The sequence below is a fragment of the Polyergus mexicanus genome, unplaced genomic scaffold (assembly GCF_030449975.1).
Source record: "Polyergus mexicanus isolate NDT 795.1 unplaced genomic scaffold, iyPolMexi1.0 SCAF_21, whole genome shotgun sequence".
Lineage (NCBI taxonomy): Eukaryota > Metazoa > Arthropoda > Insecta > Hymenoptera > Formicidae > Polyergus > Polyergus mexicanus.
The window spans coordinates 1,686,654-1,706,581 of NW_027223341.1; the positions used below are offsets into that span (position 1 = coordinate 1,686,654).

General features: G+C 31.5%; 1 protein-coding gene across 3 annotated transcripts; it reads left to right on the forward strand.

The window, feature by feature from the left end:
• The first annotated feature begins 397 nt into the window (after positions 1-397).
• On the forward strand, positions 398-18,169 carry Nkcc (sodium potassium chloride cotransporter). Of its 3 annotated transcripts, none has more exons than XM_070312129.1 (19): positions 398-576; positions 7,824-7,967; positions 9,070-9,130; positions 10,892-11,156; positions 12,182-12,435; positions 12,553-12,667; positions 12,758-13,083; positions 13,673-13,904; positions 14,044-14,165; positions 14,518-14,717; positions 14,890-15,037; positions 15,119-15,360; positions 15,454-15,665; positions 15,907-16,021; positions 16,410-16,513; positions 16,657-16,771; positions 16,950-17,098; positions 17,190-17,301; positions 17,638-18,169. In XM_070312129.1, exons 2-19 carry the CDS (start codon positions 7,834-7,836, stop codon positions 17,771-17,773), a joined length of 3,042 nt encoding a protein of 1,013 aa, XP_070168230.1. In that variant the 5' UTR covers positions 398-576; positions 7,824-7,833; the 3' UTR covers positions 17,774-18,169. The 3 variants fall into 3 exon arrangements, with proteins under 3 accessions (XP_070168230.1, XP_070168229.1, XP_070168232.1); XM_070312128.1 differs by having other exon boundaries at positions 398-481; XM_070312131.1 differs by lacking the exon at positions 398-576 and adding an exon at positions 3,292-3,381.
• Positions 18,170-19,928: the final 1,759 nt, after the last annotated feature.

The following is a 19,928-nucleotide window of genomic DNA, read 5'->3' on the forward strand; positions in this document are numbered from 1 at the left end:
GATATATTGTTTTCATTACAACTGATACGTGCTTCTTCTTCCCAAGCTTACGGCTTTAAACAAGTTAGTTTAGTTAGTTTAAAATTCCTCGACAGTAATAAAAAATAGTGACAGTAAAACCGAGCTTTTCAATAGTCACATGAAAAAGACCGCATCATCGCCACCAGCAGCCTCGCTCATTAGTAACAACAATGGCAAACAATAACACGGTCGGATAATCTCTCCGCGGATCTGTGCTACCTGCAGGGACGTTTTCGCGCCAAGTGTAGGCGTATACACATATCTTTGCCCGTCAACGTAAAACGTTAAGTCAACGTCATCGGCGACACGTGGGACAGTTCCTCGCCGTTTATATAAATGTCGGAACGACTGAAAAAGTTGTGTAGTCGCTCGCGGAATTCGATCATACGGTCATCCTTTTGACGATTCGCGAGATAACGATGACAGCTCTAGATCTCGTCGCGATATCGTTTCGTCAAAAGTGAGTCTATGAAATAGAATTTAGTGCATACTTTTTTTTTTCTTTTTCTTTTTCGTGTGATTCTTAAGTGAATTTAAAACGGTGGATATATCGAGGTGAGTCTATCTGATTTTTGACGCACGGTCATCCTTGCTCTCATGCATTCGCGTCTCTTTAATTACACACATCTCGTTTCCAGGAAATTTCTTTTTTAAGCCTCATTGCATTCGCAAGCTTCCTTCCTCTCTTTCTCTATCCGTGCTTCTCACAGATACGCGTACGCGCGTAAAGTGCTTCTCTCCGCGTATCTCTGTCGCATTAAAGAACGTCAAAAGATTTCGAAATGTAGAGTGAACCACCGCGACGACCTTCTCGTCTTTCTCCTTTCGTTTTGTGGATATTCTGTTCGCGGCATTCTACGAAGCGCGATGAAAACCGCTCGTTTCTCTTGAAAGCGCATTCCTTTCTTTCCTCTTTTTTTTTTTCCCCTCCCTCGTTCTTCATTCGACGAGGGTCGAAGTTTACGAAACGCGCACGCGGCCGCCCACGCAAACTGAAATGCTCGCGCGTTCGAGCGTGCTTGCGAGCGTGCGTATGGCTTCGTAGCCATCAACCCTTCGAACATTATTAATTCATAGCTTTAATAAAAAATTCTTATGCAACATGTTGAAAAATTTTGAAGATAGATTTATTATTTAAATCTGAGATAAAAATTTATTCGAAATATTGATAAAAATATTTCTAGATTTTTTTTTTATTTGTGTGTACAAATGTTGTACCAGGGTTGGGAAGTAACGCGTTACTTGTAACGCCGTTACCGTTACAGTTACTTTTTTTCGGTAACTGTAACGGTAATGGCTTCGTTACATTTTTCGGTAACGAGTAACGAATTTAACAGTTACTTTTATCGTTACTTTTTTCAAATTTTTTGATTTATATAAGATATTATTCTTGCTATTGTGCGTGATAAAATTTTTATCTTAACCGTAAAGCCGTAAGCAAATCGACCAATTAGCATTCTTATTATGTTGTAATCTCATTTACTACCAGTTCTAAGTACCTTGCAACGAAAATTAGAAAATCTCAATAAATCTGACCTTATGGATTGCCATTCATTAGTTGAAGCTATTCAGCAAGGTTTAAATAAAAGGTAACTTATTAATTTGATTAATACATATGTTATTTAATTTTAAATAAGGATTTAATTGAAAAATATTATTTTATTTTAAACTATTGATTCAAAAGTATTAATTTCAATAAAACAATAAAACAATGTCGCTTAATTTACTATATTTGATTTTAGATTTCTTACAATATTTGAAACAAAAGAATTAATAATAGCAGCATGTTTACATCCAAAATTTAAGTTAAACTGGTTAACCGGAGAAAAAAGAAAACGTGCTGAAAATTACTTGGAGGATTTATTGGGAATCCGATCAACTGAAAATTCTTCAAAAGCTGGAAAATCTGACGATCACGATGATTTTTTCATTTTTGAGCGAAAAACGGTGCAAAATGAATCTGAACAAGAAGAATTGCAACGGTTTTTAAAATCAAATAATTGTAATATAGAAATGTTAAACGACTATCCAAAACTTAAAAAACTTTTTATTAAATATAATACAGCTCTACCAAGCAGTGCATCTGTAGAAAGAATGTTTAGCATCGGTGGCTCTGTATTAACACCACAAAGAGGGCATTTAAATGATGATACTATGGAGCAACAAATTTTATTAAAAATTAATAAAGAATTTCGATAAAATTTAATCATTTATTTTGTAATAAACCTTGAATGAAATCTTGCTTACAATTTTTTAAAAGTTTTTCTTATGTAAAATAATTTATTAGTTTGTATTGTAAAAAAGTAACGGAAATTGTAACGACTCGTTACTTTTTAGTAACTATAACGGTAACGAGTTACTTTTTAAAATTGGTAACGAGTAACGGTAACGAGTTACTTTTTAGAAAAAATAACGGTAACGGCAACGAGTTACTTTTATAAAGTAACTTTCCCAACCCTGTGTTGTACACACAATTATATACAAACTCAACATAAATTTATCCTCTATTTAATTTTATATTTAATAAAACTTTTTATATCAAAACTCAATTATACATTTATTTACCTTAAAATATTTAAACATTAAAGATTAATATATTGCACTGACCGTTGACATTGTCTTCCATAAAGAGATATTTCTACTTTCTCTCGTACTTTTCCACACAATGGGCCTAATTCATAATACAAAAAAAAAAAAGGTTTCGCGAATGTCCTTTTAAATTTTCTCGAGTCCTTTGAGTAAATTCTATCGTTTTCTCTAGCCGTAAATTTTCAATATTACAATGAAATTTTGTAAAAATTTCAAGATCTTGGTGCATTTGTCTGAAAATGAAATCTCTTTTCTTCGAGTTATTTCTCAAATAACTTTCCTTGTTGCGAAAAATTACAATGGAATCCCCTCTTCCAAAACTTTCAACCAATCACAACTACTTTTATGCGGGAGAAAATCTCTTTTCTTCTTAAATAAATTTCGCCAAGTTTCCAAAAGAAAATCAGATCATTCAACTCTTCCCGAAGCAGTATCAAGTAAAATTTAATACTCAAGGGTTCGTATAGCGATTTATTTCTCTTTTAAAAACATTACGTCGCATAAATTATTCGCGTACGGAATTGAGCTCGTGCATGCGTGCGCGAGCATGTGGGCGCGCGTGAACGACCGTGGAAAGGGAAATTCGACGCATGCTTCCTTCCTTTTAATGTCTATACTTGAGGGGTTTTGTGATCCATGAGGGGGTTCAAGTTTTCGCGACGCTCAGTGCTTCGTGTTAGATCCTCGCGGATCGTTTGGCGCATCGCAGATCGCGTGTGTGTGTGATCGTTAAACTTCCATCATCGTAATCTTCCAATCGGATCTTGCGTCGTGAGTTTCGATTAAAAATTTTCCCCCGCGATTTTGGCGCGATTTCATCATCGATTTTTTATTTCATCCCCTCTGTACTTATAGTTGTCTCGTAATCGATTATAGCGTCTCACGAAGTGCAATCAACAAGTGGATTGGGTAGACTTTGTGCTGATCCCTAGAGTTTATTTACTTTGGAATTTATATCTATCGCTTAATTCAATTTGTTTCCATCAAACACAACTAATAGACAATTTGAGCTTATCAACCTTACACGAATTATACGCATTCTGACATTCTTAAGTAGTGTAAAGCGTTAATTTACATGAATTTTATTCAAATATTTATACAGCATTTAAAAAGTTATAAGTCCACGATTTTTACTGGATATTGAATCTATTTCTATTTTGGAAATATGCACAAAAAGTAATATCTTATAATAATCTTTTATCAAAATATAAAAATATCAGCGTATTAAATTTATTTCTATGGTAATACAAATATTTTGGTTGTTATTTAGGTTTATCTATTTATTAGACCTTGATCTAATATCTAATCTATTTATTAATTAGATTTTGATAATCACTTTTTTTAAATTGCCTCCCACGCTCTTCTTTTCTGCTCATTATTTAACAGGTTGAGTACAAGATATGTTTTATTCATAATTTCCCGCATTTTTTCCTATCATTTTTTTTTTTTTTTTTTTTTTTTCAAAGCAAACTCATCGTTAGCCTAAACTAATTGTATACTTCCAATCTCAACTTATTTCACATAATATAGGTCACAAAATTCTGAATGAAAGATTTTATTGTTTGAGTTTCTTTGACTAAATATAGATTATTTGATATCTATGAAGATTTAACATACATAGATAAATATACAACATAGATAAATTGTTGAATATGTATAATAAAATGAATCATTTTTTATTCTATTTCGAGACAAATTTATTAAATCTTAATTATTTTATTTATTGTAGTGAATAATTTTATCAAGTTTTAATCTATTTCAGTAATCAAATTTTAAATAATAATTTAAATTATTAAACTGATATGTATTTTATACATGTATATGCAATATTATTTTGTTGTATATATTACTTAAACTTAATTAAATTATATTTTATACATATACGTGCACATAAACACACAATATTATATATATATCATTTAAGCTTAATTAAAGTGTGTATATATATATATATATATTCTGCCATTTATATACCATATGTTCTCTCAAATATTTTATATTATATCGTAAATCTCATATATGTAAATACATACATATGTAAGATACATATAAGATTTAACATACATAGATAAATTTTTAAATACGTAAAATGAATTATTTCTTCTATTCGGCGCATTACTTTCTACATATAAACATAAATATCGCAGAGTCAACAGTTCAGAAATAATTTATATTGTAATTCGCTTGAAATTGTCATAATTTTTTCATGGCTATTTATTTTTATCCATGGATTGCGATTCGCATAAGATTTTTTTTTTTTTTTTTTTTTTTTCATATAAAGTACAATTATCTCTATTAGGATAAACAATTACAATTTGCACGCGTATAAAGTTATAACTTTTATCATTAATCATTGAGCACATACAAGAGTCTCGCTTGAATAAATACATTTTTATTATATATATTTGAGGGGACAAAGAGAGAGAGAGAGAGAGAGAGAGAGAGAGAGAGAGAGAGAGAGAGAGAAAGCTTTTAAGAAATAAAATGATTTTTTTTATCAGATTTTTAAATATATTAAAAAATAATTGAAGTATTTGATACATATATATATATATATATGATTGGTTTACATAAATATTATCAAATTTAAAATTTTAATGCAATACATATTATACAATAATAATTATGTAAGACACAATTTTATAGATCTGATATTTTTGGAGACAATTACTTTATAAAATATAATTTTTCTCTTAAACTTACATTATAAATTTTTAAATCACGATATACGTAGCTTTTACTTTTTCAAAGAAAATTTTATTTTTTTAAACATAACTAATCAACAATTTTTGATTTAACAACAATAAAGGATGTTGGATAAAGTGTGTTATACAAGGCTTTTCTTATGTCATTTGCCGAGGGGGAAAAAAAAAGGAAATAAAACATAAATATTTTCTACATCTAAAGAAATTATATTCCAGAAAATTTATCACTGAGAAAATATGTGTCGAAAACAGCACGTACACGTGAAAATGCGTTTATCGTTCATGGTTTTATTTCACAATAAATTGATCTAATCATGCGAGAAAAGGCTGCGAGACTGACGTATCATTTTGATCGATTATCTGCTAGTCTCATGCAAAAGAGATAAATCGATGGCCCCCTTCGTCTTGTCTCCTCGAGTCGAATGATAAGGGGAGAAATTGGAAGGCACGTTTATGTCTGGTCACCCTCGCGTCATCGTTATCAAGAAGGGTCGATGAGGAAAAAAATCAAATCGCGAATATCAAAAGGCGAAGATGGCTTCGATCGGCGCGGCGTCGGGAGCCGAGATTCTCGTGGATTTATTTGTTTTGGCATCTCGCATTGATGCATTTTGCAAACCGGAAGTGACGATAGGTCCGGCGCAAATCAACCGTGCCTCGCCGCGGGCGCCCATCATCGATTTCGAATTACGATGCACGTTGACCGTGTTCTTCATTTCATTGACTTATAATTATGTAGATTCGCATGAATCATGAAAATCGCATGTGATACAAATTCTACAAAATCTTTTTCCATTATGAAAATTTTCTTTCTCATCTTTTTAAGCTTCTTTCCCTTTTATCTCTTTATACAATATGCTTTTATCTTTTTTCCTTGTAAAAAGGACTCGGCAAATGACATATAAATGGTTTAAATCTGTCAAATTCTCTTCTTTCTTTTTAAATGCTACATATCTATAGGAAGTAAAAGTTTGCTAGGATAAAATCAATTTTGATTTTATTAAAATCTATAAAAAAATTATTTTTTTATAAAATAACTTGAATATATACATCAGAGAATTTACATGGATAAAAGAAGCTGCTACTCAAAAATCATTAAAATTCTCTAAAGTGTGACATCGAACTTTGATAAACTTAGATGTATATAATTCTATTTTTTTTTTGCGAGTTATTTTTAAAACAATTATTTTTAAAATGTTTCAATAATCTCGAAAAAAAAGTGAAATTTTTTTCCTGTCAATGATGTATTCTTCTAGATTATTCCATTACATTATTTCACATTTATCGCGTAGACAAGTGCCTGACGTCAACAGACACTCAATGAGGTGCGTCTTTTCGATAGATTCTTTTAGAAACCTCCCTTTATATTAAATTACTCGGTGCAGTATTCGACCTCGTAAAAAGTATCGATCGCGTTGCATCGAGAACATGACATACGTGTAATTTATTGTTTGCGCCCTGTAATTATCGTAAAATGCATCAAAATTAGAAACATAATCGATCGCATTAGTTTTTACTCTCTAAATAATAATTTACTTTCCAACGTATTATTAATTTGAATTATTGATATTTTTAAATAATAAATACAAATCAATACATTAATTATTCTGTTAGGCATCGCTGCAACTTTTTCAAATGCGTCAGCATAGAAAATCGCATAGTACGCGCATATATCGCGACATTAAATCTTCGAACTCGCAAAATGTTGATGTTTTGGGAATGTAGCCAAATATTTGCCCGAAAATTCGCATGTCGCAAAATACAATCATTTATCATTTATATATTATATCTATTCGAAGAATGTGAGAGAGTAATGGTAGCAGTGTTAATATCCTTTGTGCAGCCATTGCATAAATACGCGTCACACGTTTTGAAACAACGATTTATCAACTTCCTTCCGATAATAAGCTGTCTTATTTATATAGATTCCGAGTAAAACTCAAGTAACGTGTGTTGTATGAAACACGAGTTATTTGATCGATCAATAATATAAATTAATTAATTAAAATGTAACAATCATATACATATTACGAGTATCCGATCCCCGTCCGATTCATTGATAACAAATATTTTTAATATTTTCTACGAAGATCACTCCTCCATATATGACCTTAATTATATCCGGTTCCAGTTATCGCTGCTCGACAAGACCTTCAGATCGATATTAAATCATACGTCGCGCTTTGAATATTGTCCAACATTAATTTCCAGAATTAACGCGTCATGCGTATAAGCATTATAATTGTACATTAAACAATATACATATATGTATATGTACATACAAAGCGCGCAAACGAAAGAAATTATTTTTATTTAATTTTTTAATTTTTAATTAATTTTATTTAAGTTGTTTCTTTTTTTTTGCAAGCTTTGTTACATTGCAGTTGCATTACAATTGTGTTACCTTCTTAGTCTGAATTTATTCAGCTGTCTGCATAAGAGAATAATAACTCGCATAAACATAGAACAGCCGGAAAATGAATAGAGCTTGTCAAACGCTCTTTTCAGATACGGCGAAATGGAAAGTCGCTTTCAGAGCAAACCACCGGAAGAGGATATGATTGGACAGTTGCAGCAAAATAATAAGAGATCTACAATGACGTTAAACATGAGCGGACTGTGGGATGTGGTTCCACGATTGGATCATTATAGGTATGAATTAATTGAATTAACAATTCATGTTTGTAAACTGATGAAAAAAATAACAGTTTTAGAACTATTAAATTATGATGATATATATCGAAATTGATAGCTTGAAGAGTAAGCGTTTTACTTTTTATAATAATTAAACGATAATTTTGTTTAGTATGATAAAACATTATTGAGTTTGTTTAACATAGTTCTTTATTATTAGGTGTACAAATTTGCTTCCGCCGTTTTTTTTTCCGAAATTCGAGGCTTTATTGTAAAAAACTGGATATACATTTTGAAATTGCTTGTTGAGTCACTCCCAATGATCGTGCCAATTCTTTTTGACTTTGACTCGAGTCTTCATTAAGTAACGCCTCCAATTCTGCATCTTCGAAAACCTTCTCTCTTCCACCGCTATGCCGGTCTTCGACGTGAAAATCACCGTTCTTGAAGCGTTGAAACCACTCACGACACGTTCTTTCACTAATAGCGGCTTCACCATAAGTATTTGAGAGCATTCGATGAGCCTCAACCGCAGATTTCTTCATATTGAAGCAGAAAATTAAAACCTCCCGCAAATGACGAGAATTTGGCTCGTAAACTGACATTTTCAATCGTGAATAACTTTATGACGCAGACACAAATCGACTAATGTTTCTATGGGGTTATGTTGACAGATGCCCAAGTTTATCGCATGACGTCTATGATCTATTTATTTCGACCACTACTTACTGCTAAAGCCATCTATAGGAAAACGGCGGAAGCAAAGTTGTACACCTAATATGATATTTATAATTCTATATTTATATATTCTTTAATTATTGCTACACAAATTTAATTAAAAGAAAGAGAAAAGATTTTATTGTTTAATTAATTTGCTCTGGAAAATATCAGTCTATTTGTTTTAGCACGAATACGTAACAATTTCCAACATTTTGTTCATTTAAAACGAAATATTGGAAAACCATCAACTTTTTCCACAACCCTATTCTGGATATCGAGAAATAAATAACGTTTACATTTTTCATACATTTATCGGAAAAGCATTTGTCCAATTCTGAATAAATTGGATTGATGACAATAATTTTAATATATCAAAATATATCAACAATCTTTATTACAGATTGAGTCGTCGCGCGAAAAGACCGTCTCTGAGCACTCTGCACGAAGGAAATCTCATAAAGGTGAGAGGCCTTACATATATTTAAAATACTTTATCGCGAATATATAAAAGTTTTCGATGGAAGTATTAATATATTAACTTTTATTTCAAGGTAACTTCAAATTCCTATCATAATATAAGCTACGCAACGTTAAGACCTTATCGGTCGAATAGATTTGAATATTTGCCGACTTTTTCTGGTTTGAAGAATATATTTAAAATTTCGCTACACATGTAGAACATTCACTTATTTACTGGTTATGATTAATAATAATGTGCAATGTTATGGAAAAATGAATTTTTTTATCTTTTAAAAAAAAGTGTACATCAAAATTTATATCGTATCTCGTATATCTACGATCGAATTTTTGAATAAAATTTTTGTTCTAGTAAAGAAGTACCAAAATATATAACGAAAATATTAAAGTAAAATTTTAATCACATTTAGGTAAGATCGTTTATAAGAAGCGCGCGATAGCTTTTAAAAAAGTTTATAGTACATAGAATATTATTATATCTCAACTTTTCGTGGCTAACAAGAAAATCGTGTTGCGTACACTAATTTCTCTACTCTATTTCGAAGACGATCGAAGTCGTAAAAGATAACAAAATCGAGCAAGGCGAAGCAAGTTTATTAAGTTTACACAGCAGTAAACATCCGTCTAGGTGAATAAGAAAAGTATCATATAGATGTAGACTTCTTATACGCGTTTAAGAATATGAGAGAGAAGAGACTGCTAATTTTGTATATTATTAGTTTTTTTTTTTTTTTTTTTTTTTTTTTCCAATGAAGGATGGCTCTTATTAAAAGAAGCACATGCGTCCTCTGTTTCCACGCATTTTTTTTTTTACACAATTATGCCAAGATCAAAATTTTTTCACGTGTTGTCGATATAGATAATAGATAGCCAAATACTACATAATAATTTGATATCAACAGATCTGAGATTTAAAATCTAAGATTTAATCGCCGCATCGGGGTTCTCCATTTGAAATATTTTAACGCGACGCTCGAAATTGTTACTGATAATGTTTACACATTGTACAAAGATAGAGAACATAAAAAAATAAAGAAAAAATTAAAAATTTAGTGACATACTTATTGCATGCTTAAGAGCGGCGATAAAATTAGTGTCATAATCGTAATATAGCTAAAATGTGTAATAAAGTGAAGATTATATAACAGAGCATTATCTCTAACACAAATGTGAATGATTTCGTAACTGCTACGAATAAATAATAGCAAATAATAATTTTTTTTTAAGATTTTTTTTTATTTATATCTCAATATCTTCGTATACTACATCTTCTTGACTATTATATTAACCGTTTGAGTGCTGAAGAATTTTCTTATATATATGCTAAAAGTGCGGAATGAAATGCGAAATAACAACTGCACTTGATATGAATACAACTGATCTCAATAGATGCGAAAATTATACTAACCAACAGCAGCCCTACCGCATTCTCGGTACAAAACAAGAGAAGCGCTATCGCGCTCCTCCGCATTTTTGGCAAATGACAAGTGAAGCGCGATAGCGCTTCGCCGCACTCAAACGGTTAAGATATAATAGTCCGAGAGAAGATCGTCCGATTACTTTACTTTAAGACGTACACAACACAATCCAAATTTATTTCAATTATTTTTCAAAATATTTCAATAATGCTGACACAATAAATTGTGTTTAATTTATTAAATAGAATTTTATATATGTAGTTTGATCTTTTGCGCAGCTCGGTCGACGACGCAGATCGTGTTTCTAAATAAATATCTCGCTTTCAGGACGCCAATGCCGTCGAGACCGGGCAGGTCGGGAGCGTCGCCGGTCAGCAGGGTCACGTTGGAATAAAATTAGGATGGATCCAAGGCGTTCTCATACCATGCCTGCTGAACATATGGGGCGTAATGCTGTTTCTGCGACTTTCGTGGGTAGTCGCGCAGGCCGGTATTTTGCACAGCCTCGTCATTATCGGAATATCGGCGGTCGTCTGCGTCATTACGACGCTTAGCCTCAGCGCAATTAGCACTAATGGGGAAGTAAAGGGAGGTGTGTTACAGTAACGTATTCTGTAATTCTTTTTTTCAAAGGAGTGGCATCACGGTTTTACACGGTGCCCGTTTAAGGGAAAACTGAACGGATTAGCTACGTCAGAAGTTAATAAATCTAATATATTTCGAGATTCATGAATTTGACATTGTGCAAAACACATTCTTAGCCTATAAATTTAATAATTAATTTACGAAATAAAGTAAACAATTTTGCCCAGGGGAACAAAAATCTTTATTTTCATGAATTTTTGCGCATAAAATTTCCGCGAGACATTTTATAGAAATTTTCTTACAAACATTATAAAAATATATTAATTTAAGAAAGTATAAGAAAATATATTCGATTTTGAGATAAAATTATAGATAATCTACAGGGCAAATTTTTATTTTAACTCATAAATTAATTTTATATTTTAATAAGCTAAAAGTGTTTTGTGCACTTTACGCAATGTCAAATTCATTAATCTCGAAATTAGATTTATTAATTTTCGTTCAGTTTTATCTTAAACATCTTTTCTATTTTAAACTCTCTTTCTAAAAAACCGTCTTAGAATTATTTATCCAAATTAATTGGCAGCCCGTTTCGTCTTTAAAATCGGCAAGATATAATTATACTTTCGTCTGTAAATTTTGCTATATTTTTTGTTTGTTGATAAAATTATATTTAATACGACAGAATATTAACGCGTAGATAAAAAAAAATAGGAAGAAAATTAGAGATAAAAAATTATATCTAGAAGTACGACGATTATTTAAACGATTATTTATTTTAGATGCATTTAACAGTCTTGGTAAAATATACTTTTTTAATTAATTTTAAATACTTCCGATCTTAAAAGAAATTTAATTCATTGCTTGTGTGAAAGGGTGTTATATTAAGTTTTCTATATATAAAAATTATATAATATGCGAAATATATAGAGGTTAAATAATGTTTTAAAATATTCTATATTTTTATTAAAAAAAAAATTTATGTGCGTTGTTTAAAAATGTATTTTAAGAATTAAATCAATTTGCTTACAGGTGGAATATACTTTATCATATCTCGTTCTCTCGGACCGGAGTTTGGTGCATCGGTTGGTATTGTATTCGCATGCGCGAATGCTGTAGCAGCTTCGATGAACACGATCGGTTTTTGTGATTCCTTGAACGATTTACTGAGGACATACGGCTTAAAAATCATAGATAACAGCGTGAATGACATTAGAATCGTCGGTATAATAGCGCTTATCGTTATGATTCTTATTTGTGCGGTCGGCATGGAATGGGAGTCAAAGGTATTCTTCCTTATCTCGAAAAATTATATAAAGATATACCGTAAATTTCTACAAATTTTATAAAATATTTAATTACGTTTTGGCAAGCCATCTGACATACTTTGCGCTTTTGTTTAGGCCCAAAACTTCCTTATAGCTGTTATCTTGGGTGCAATCCTCGATTTTTTGATTGGAACTATTATGGGACCACAAAATAAGGAACAAAAAGAGGAAGGTTTCGTAGGCTTTTCGTGTAGGTATAAAGCCGAATATGATGATAATACATATGACGTTATGTACTAAAATTGGTTTATTTATAATAAAAAATATATAATATGTTTAGCGAAAGTATTTATGGAAAATTTGTGGTCGGACTATCGCTATTCTGAGAACAACAATCATACCTTCTTCTCGGTATTTGCCATTTTCTTCCCATCAGTCACCGGCATTCAAGCGGGTGCCAATATCTCCGGTGATCTGAAGGATCCAGCGAGCAGTATACCGAGTGGAACTCTTCTCGCCCTCTTAATCTCTATGCTCAGTTATGTAACTTTTGTCTTCTTTGCCGGTGCGGCGGCTGCCAGAGATGCAGGTGTTTTAGTGAATAATACTATCGTGGAATGCGTTTCCGGAGAGAAATGCGAATATGGATTGCATAATAGTTACTCGGTAAGATTTTAAAGCCATGATATTCCATGAAAATAATAGTGTATCGAAATTATCACAATCTTTCCTTTTAATAGATTTTTAGATAAAAAATTTAACCAAAAAATATATTACAACTTTCTTTCTCTGTGTTTTTTTTTTCTTTTTTCCCCAATATCAAGACCTTGATAATTTTTGTATTAAGAGATTTAAAATCTTGAATCTTAGCTGTATTTTGGAGCTTCGATATTAATTTAAAATTTTTCCGCAAATGAATGCAAAGAATATATAAGATTGTGTGACACTGCATTCTCTTTAACTAATTAGAGAGTAGTATAGTTTTTAATTTTTGCAACAATATTTAATTTGATTAACAAAATTATTTAATTTTGCAACCGTGAACAAAACAGATTGTAATATGAATACGATGTGTATACAATGTTTATCGTTTATAAAATTTTTACTTACAAAAGAGAAGAATTATCTTGAAGGTTTTTTTCCAGAAGGTCGCAAAATACTACTAACTGTTATAATGTAATATTTTATTAAACAAACTAGTTATATTATTTTTTGACGTTTTAATCTACACGTTTGTCACGCGTATCTTTTTCAGGTCATGCAATTAATGTCTGTTTGGGGTCCGCTGATTTATGCAGGATGCTTCGCGGCTACCCTGTCGACGGCATTAACGAATTTACTGTCAGTGCCGAGGCTCATTCAGGCTCTAGGTCAAGATCGAATTTATCCTTGGTTGTTTTACTTTAGTAAAGGATATGGAAAATCCGGAGAACCCTATCGAGGATACATTCTCACATTTGCTGTCGCAGCTCTCTTTCTTTTAATCGGTAATGTGTCTATTTCTATATACATTATTTCTATAATAACAGTATACATTAAGAGAGCCTAAATGAAACAAATTATCACGAAATTTTATTACCGTTAATTTTTTTATTCTACAAGCTCTCAATTGATTTTACCTTTCAGCCAATCTCAACGTGGTTGCACCGCTGATCTCGAACTTCTACTTAGCGTCGTACGCCTTAATCAATTTCTGCACTTTTCATGCAGCGCTGATCCGTCCACTCGGATGGCGGCCTAGTTTTAAAGTAAGTATGAAATTAATTTAATCAAACAATACAAAAATCCAGAAAAGCGTCTAGATACTTAATTCTAATACCGTTAATATTTTGACAATCATTTTGAAACTTCTTTCTTCTTGTATGACGTGAAACTTTCTTTAAAAAGGGAAAATTTTAATTACATCATATTCTATTCAGCACATGAGTATAAAACCTTAACTTTTATATATTATTATTAATTATATTATTAATTAATATTTGCTAAAATTAAATGAGAGTTTAAAAAAATATTGAGAAATCTTTTATTAGGCATCTTTATATAATCGCGAATAAAAATATTTGCGCCTCCTTATTAATCTCTTTTTTTTTTTTTTTACAGTACTATAATACTTGGTTGTCTCTGCTTGGATTTATTCTTTGCGTGGCGATCATGTTCCTCATCGACTGGGTGACTTCACTCATTACTTTCGTTGTCATCTTTGCACTGTATCTGATAGTGGTTTATCGTAAGCCGGATGTGAATTGGGGCAGCAGCACGCAGGCGCAAACTTATAAAACAGCACTTTCCATCGTTTACAGGTATCATTGAAATAACACGTTTTTCGTTTGAGATGGATCGGATTTTCTCACATCGCAATGAATTAATAGATTAATCGGATAAGAATTATGAATATTTTTTTTTATCTGCTATTTTTTTTTTTTTTTACTTTAAAGCGATATACCCTTTATCTAAGAGATTTATAATTTCTAGATTGAATTCCATCGACGAGCACGTGAAGAATTACGCTCCTCAGATCCTGGCGCTTACCGGTCCACCTGGTGCGAGACCCGCACTGATGCATTTAGCAAATCTCATTACGAAGAATCATTCTTTGCTAATTTCCGGCGAAGTCTTTCCGGTACAGTGTCATAATGCAATTTTACGTTTATTATTTCTATCGTTATTTATACGCTAATAAAATTTCGAAATGTGATTTTAGACACGACTTTCGTATCGGCTACGCTCGGCGCGTTTAAGGAACGGTTATTCCTGGCTGCATCAACAACGTATAAAATCATTCTATCACGTGGTGGAGGATTTAAGTCTGGAACGAGGCGCCGCTGCGTTGATGCAGGCCACCGGGGTTGGCAAATTAGCCCCCAACGTGGTCCTCATGGGTTACAAGACTCATTGGTCGACATGCAATCACAAAGATCTGCAGGAATATTTCAACGTTCTTCAGTAAGTCGACTGGCATTGCTCATTTTAAAATTATTCCAAAAGATTGCAGGCCCCCTGAGGATGTTCAAATATATAACGCACATTCTTTTCTAGCAACGCTTTCGATCACAAGCTGGCTGTAGCAATTTTGAGAGTCGCCGAAGGTCTGGATTGTTCTGCCATCACGAATGCAAATGGTGAACACGATGAACACGGAGTCCTTGCACAGAGCAGTTACGATTTAGCAGGGAACACTCTGATGCACGCCGACAGCGATCTTTCTATGAGCACGCAGATTCCTAGGGTGCAGAGCGTGCCCACAATAGGTAAAAATCAATATTACATTAAAGCGGAAGAAGATTATATCAATTTCTTGCCTGATTATATCAATTTCTGTTGAATAATCATTATTTTAGCCTGTGAAAATCTATTCAAGTTAAATAAATTAAATAAAAATGTGTCGCGTGTATATCATAAATAAATCGTAATTAAAATGATGCAATCAATTTATGGAATAAAAATATTCTACGATAAGCGCATATTTCAGCTTAATATTGTTTTACTCAGGTACTCCATTTGCCGCACATACCGACGTGATACATACGATCAGAGATTCACCAATACATTGGAACGTTCGAGAAAATCTAAAACAGAAGAAAAAATATGTCGCTGAAAAATTACTGTAAGTATAACAACTATAAAATATATAATATAGTTTTTATCATATTATTATTGATAAAAATGTTTCTTGTCAAATTTAAAATCAACTATTTTTAATAAAAATTCGATGAAATCGGTATTAAAATTCATTAATTTTGAATTTTTAACATAAAATATCTTAATAAATCAAGTTTCTAATAATGTCGTTTAAAATTAAAAAAATTAAACTTATTTTTTTACTTATATTGTTAAAACTTAACTTATATATATATATATATATATAAAATATCTTTGCGAGTTACATCACCAATCAAAAACTTTTGGTTTTGTAAAAAAAAAAATTATAGCAAAATTATCGAAAGTTAGATCATTTTTGTTTGCTATTAACAATTGATTATTCATCGTTTTAGCGAAAAACGCAACGGTATGGCTTCTATACCGGAAAATATAACAATTTTCCAGAAGAAACATAAGAAAGGAACGATTGACGTATGGTGGTTGTACGATGACGGAGGTAATTCATAAAAATTTAATTTGAGGAAACGATTGTAATATGTGCCGATGACTAAATATGTCAATGAAGGCAATATTTCACATACTGAGTTCGCGTTAAAATTTTCGATTCATTTGTGAATGACAAAAATTATCGTTTGATAGGTCTGACGATTCTTCTACCGTATATAATTAGTACCCGCTCTAATTGGGAGACCTGCAAAATAAGAATATTTGCTCTTGCCAACCATAAGCAGGATATCGGTGCGCAAGAAAAAGAGTAAGTAAAGAATAAAAACGTAAAGAATCCCATAATAAAGTGCACAAACACTTCGACAATTTCTTAAAGAAATGAATAAATGAATTGAATAAATAATGTGTCACACAAACGAAAGTCTTGTTCTACCTGTATTTATTTATACTTTTTAATTATTACTATTATTAATATTATCGCGTAGAATGGATGAAATAATGTGCAAGGCTCGAATAAAATACAGCAGTTTGAAGATGGTAGATGACATCAGCGTTGAACCGAAACAGAAGACCCTATCTTTCTTCGACAAATTAATATCCGACTTCCGAATGAATGATTTTTCCGATAATTCGGGTGAGTCATCATCATAGTTTTTGTTCTAGCAATACATCTAAACAATAATTCATTTAATATTCAATGAATTACTAATTATTATTATTTTCAGAATGTTACGTTACCGATTATGAGCTTCAGAATTTACGGGATAAGACGTATCGACAATTGCGATTGCGAGAATTATTGTTGGAGAACTCGAATGAGTCTACCTTGGTAATAATGTGAGTATAATAAAATATATTTTATAATAGCTTTATCACATCTCCGCTACAGAATTGCATGTATTTGTATGCAATAACTCTTTTGTGATTTTATAAATTTTATTTCATTAATATGAAAATAATGTTTAAAGAACTATTGAACTATAGAATTGTGCTTGTAAATCTACAATTTCTTGAAGCTACATCTGTCAGATATCTTAGATAAATATTCTCTTATAAATGGATTGCTTATAAAATAATTCGCGTATGCCATTTGCAGCTATTGCATTATTTTACATTATTTTTTTTTTTATATCGCTATTGATGATTTTGCAAAAATACCTTTGTGATCAATAGGTCTCTACCGATGCCAAGGAAGGGTGCAGTTTCGGCACCGTTATACATGGCCTGGTTGGAAACACTCACGAGAGATATGCCACCGACGATCTTAATCCGCGGGAATCATACATCCGTATTAACATTCTACTCGTAGTCTATCGATTGTAATCTAGATATAATTAACTAATGTGATTTGCGTCAAACGCGCCACGAGAAATTTGTCTCCATTGTAAAGATCTCTTTCTAACGTGGAGACGCACAGTATATATATATATATATATATACATTCCCATACAGCACCGAAAGATTGCAAAAACGTTGCATAGATCTTACATTGAAACATTGTAATATTGCATAGAAGTTGCGAAATGTTTCTGCAATGTTACTGCAAGCCTGCGGCAACGTTGAAATGTCCGCCCACAGAAATATTTCAATGTAAGACTACAGTAATGTTACGATGTATTTGTAATATTTAAGTACATTGCTACAAATATGCAAAACGCTTCAAATTTAATACGTAAACTTTGAGAATATATAAAAACATCCAAGAGAGATAAGAAAAAAGATTGTGAATTTACGCAATTACAACAAATCTTTTCTCGTCTCTCTTGGATGTCTTTATATATTCTCCAAGTTTATCTAAATTAAATTTGAAGTATTTTGCATATTAAAATATTATTATCAAATTTTTGCTTTTATATAAAAATGGGAACTATTAAATAATTTTCTGTTATCTAATTAACATCGTTATTTTGTAAATTATTTACAAGTTTAAGAAATTGATAATGATTAAATAATTTAATTCATAAAAATTAAAATTTTATTTATATAAATATTAAACTCCATATCTTAAATAGATAATAAACGGATAATTTTAACTTTTTTCGGATAATTTATTTGTCCGATTTCTGAACACTCAATTCAATATCTGAATTTCCTGTGTTGGGATTGCATCAGACAAATTAATCTGATAAAAATAGTTATTCTACCTTTAATATTACTAACCGCTTTTTGCAAGCTTTATATAACCATCGTGATTAAAACTTAAATACGGGATAGATAACGAAACGCGCGCCGCATAGTGGTAAACGAACGAAGTAGCGATTATCAAAAACTGTTTTTCGTAATGTTTTTGAAATGTCGCAATTGTAACATTCTCATGAAATATTACAATTCCATATTTCAATAATGTCTCAACAATATTACATTGCAACTTGCAAGATTGTAACATTGCTGCAATGTAATTGCAATGTTCTGTGCTGTATGGGTTCTTGCAAATATTTATTGCCAAAAGATCATGTAGATACGCCAATATCTTAACATGTCTTTGTTTTTATATTTATACTTCAAGTCAACCTTATGATATTTCATTCTGTCGATTTGTAAGTTAGAATTACGAAGTTCTCTCGTTATACGGGTGTCCGACAAGTAAGTGACCAAACGAAAAGTGGAGGTAGATTGGGTCAAACTGAATCGAAAAATCCTGAATCATTTTGTTTTATAACGCTTAATAAAGGAATTACTATTAAGTAAAATCTAGCCAATCAGCGCCAATCTTTAGCCGGCCGCACGCCGTGAAATGTACGCCGCCACATACTACCAAGCGCGCGATACACCGATGTGCGCCTGGCTATAAAGATCGGTGCTGATTAGCCAGATTTTACTCAATAATAACTTCTTTATTAAGTGTTATAAAAAAATAGACTTTCAGGACTTTTCGACTCAGTTGGACCCCATCTACCTCCACCTTCCGTTTGGTTATACTTACTTGTCATGAACATCCTGTATATATATGTAAGCGTAGTATAGCAAAATAACTCTAGTACCTGTAGAACAATGTCCCTCGCTTGTTCCACTGTTTCGCTTTTTCATTACTCAGCTAATCGACATGTAGTTCGTCACTATAATTAATTAAATATATTATTATAGCGACTGAACAAAACGTGAATGAAAATTTTCAAATAAAAACGTATTTGGAACCGTAACTTAAAATACATAAACACCATAGTAATGATCAATTGAAGATTTAAAAAATTCTAATGTTATCTTTTTTTTTTTTCAAAGAAATTTTTGTAGAATATCTGAAATAAAAGTCATCTTACATATCGCATTTTGTCATGTTAGAAAATACTGATGTATGCAAATTTTGAAGTGAATTAAGTTCACGATTACTTTTTACTGCAATCATATTGAATTATGATGGCCAAGTGAGAAATTATTAGTAAAATATACCGAAAACTTTATTTTCAGGATTCGTGTAAAGATTTGTCTCTAATTATTTATTTGTAATTACTTTGCTGTTACAAATG

Coding starts and splice junctions, on each gene's coding strand:
- Nkcc (XM_070312128.1), top strand. CDS start 441: ATGACAGCTCTAGATCTCGTCGCGATATCGTTTCGTCAAAA. Junction 11,157..12,181: donor TAATGGGGAAGTAAAGGGAG/GTGTGTTACAGT, acceptor ATTTGCTTACAG/GTGGAATATACTTTATCATA. Junction 15,038..15,118: donor TTTCCGGCGAAGTCTTTCCG/GTACAGTGTCAT, acceptor ATGTGATTTTAG/ACACGACTTTCGTATCGGCT.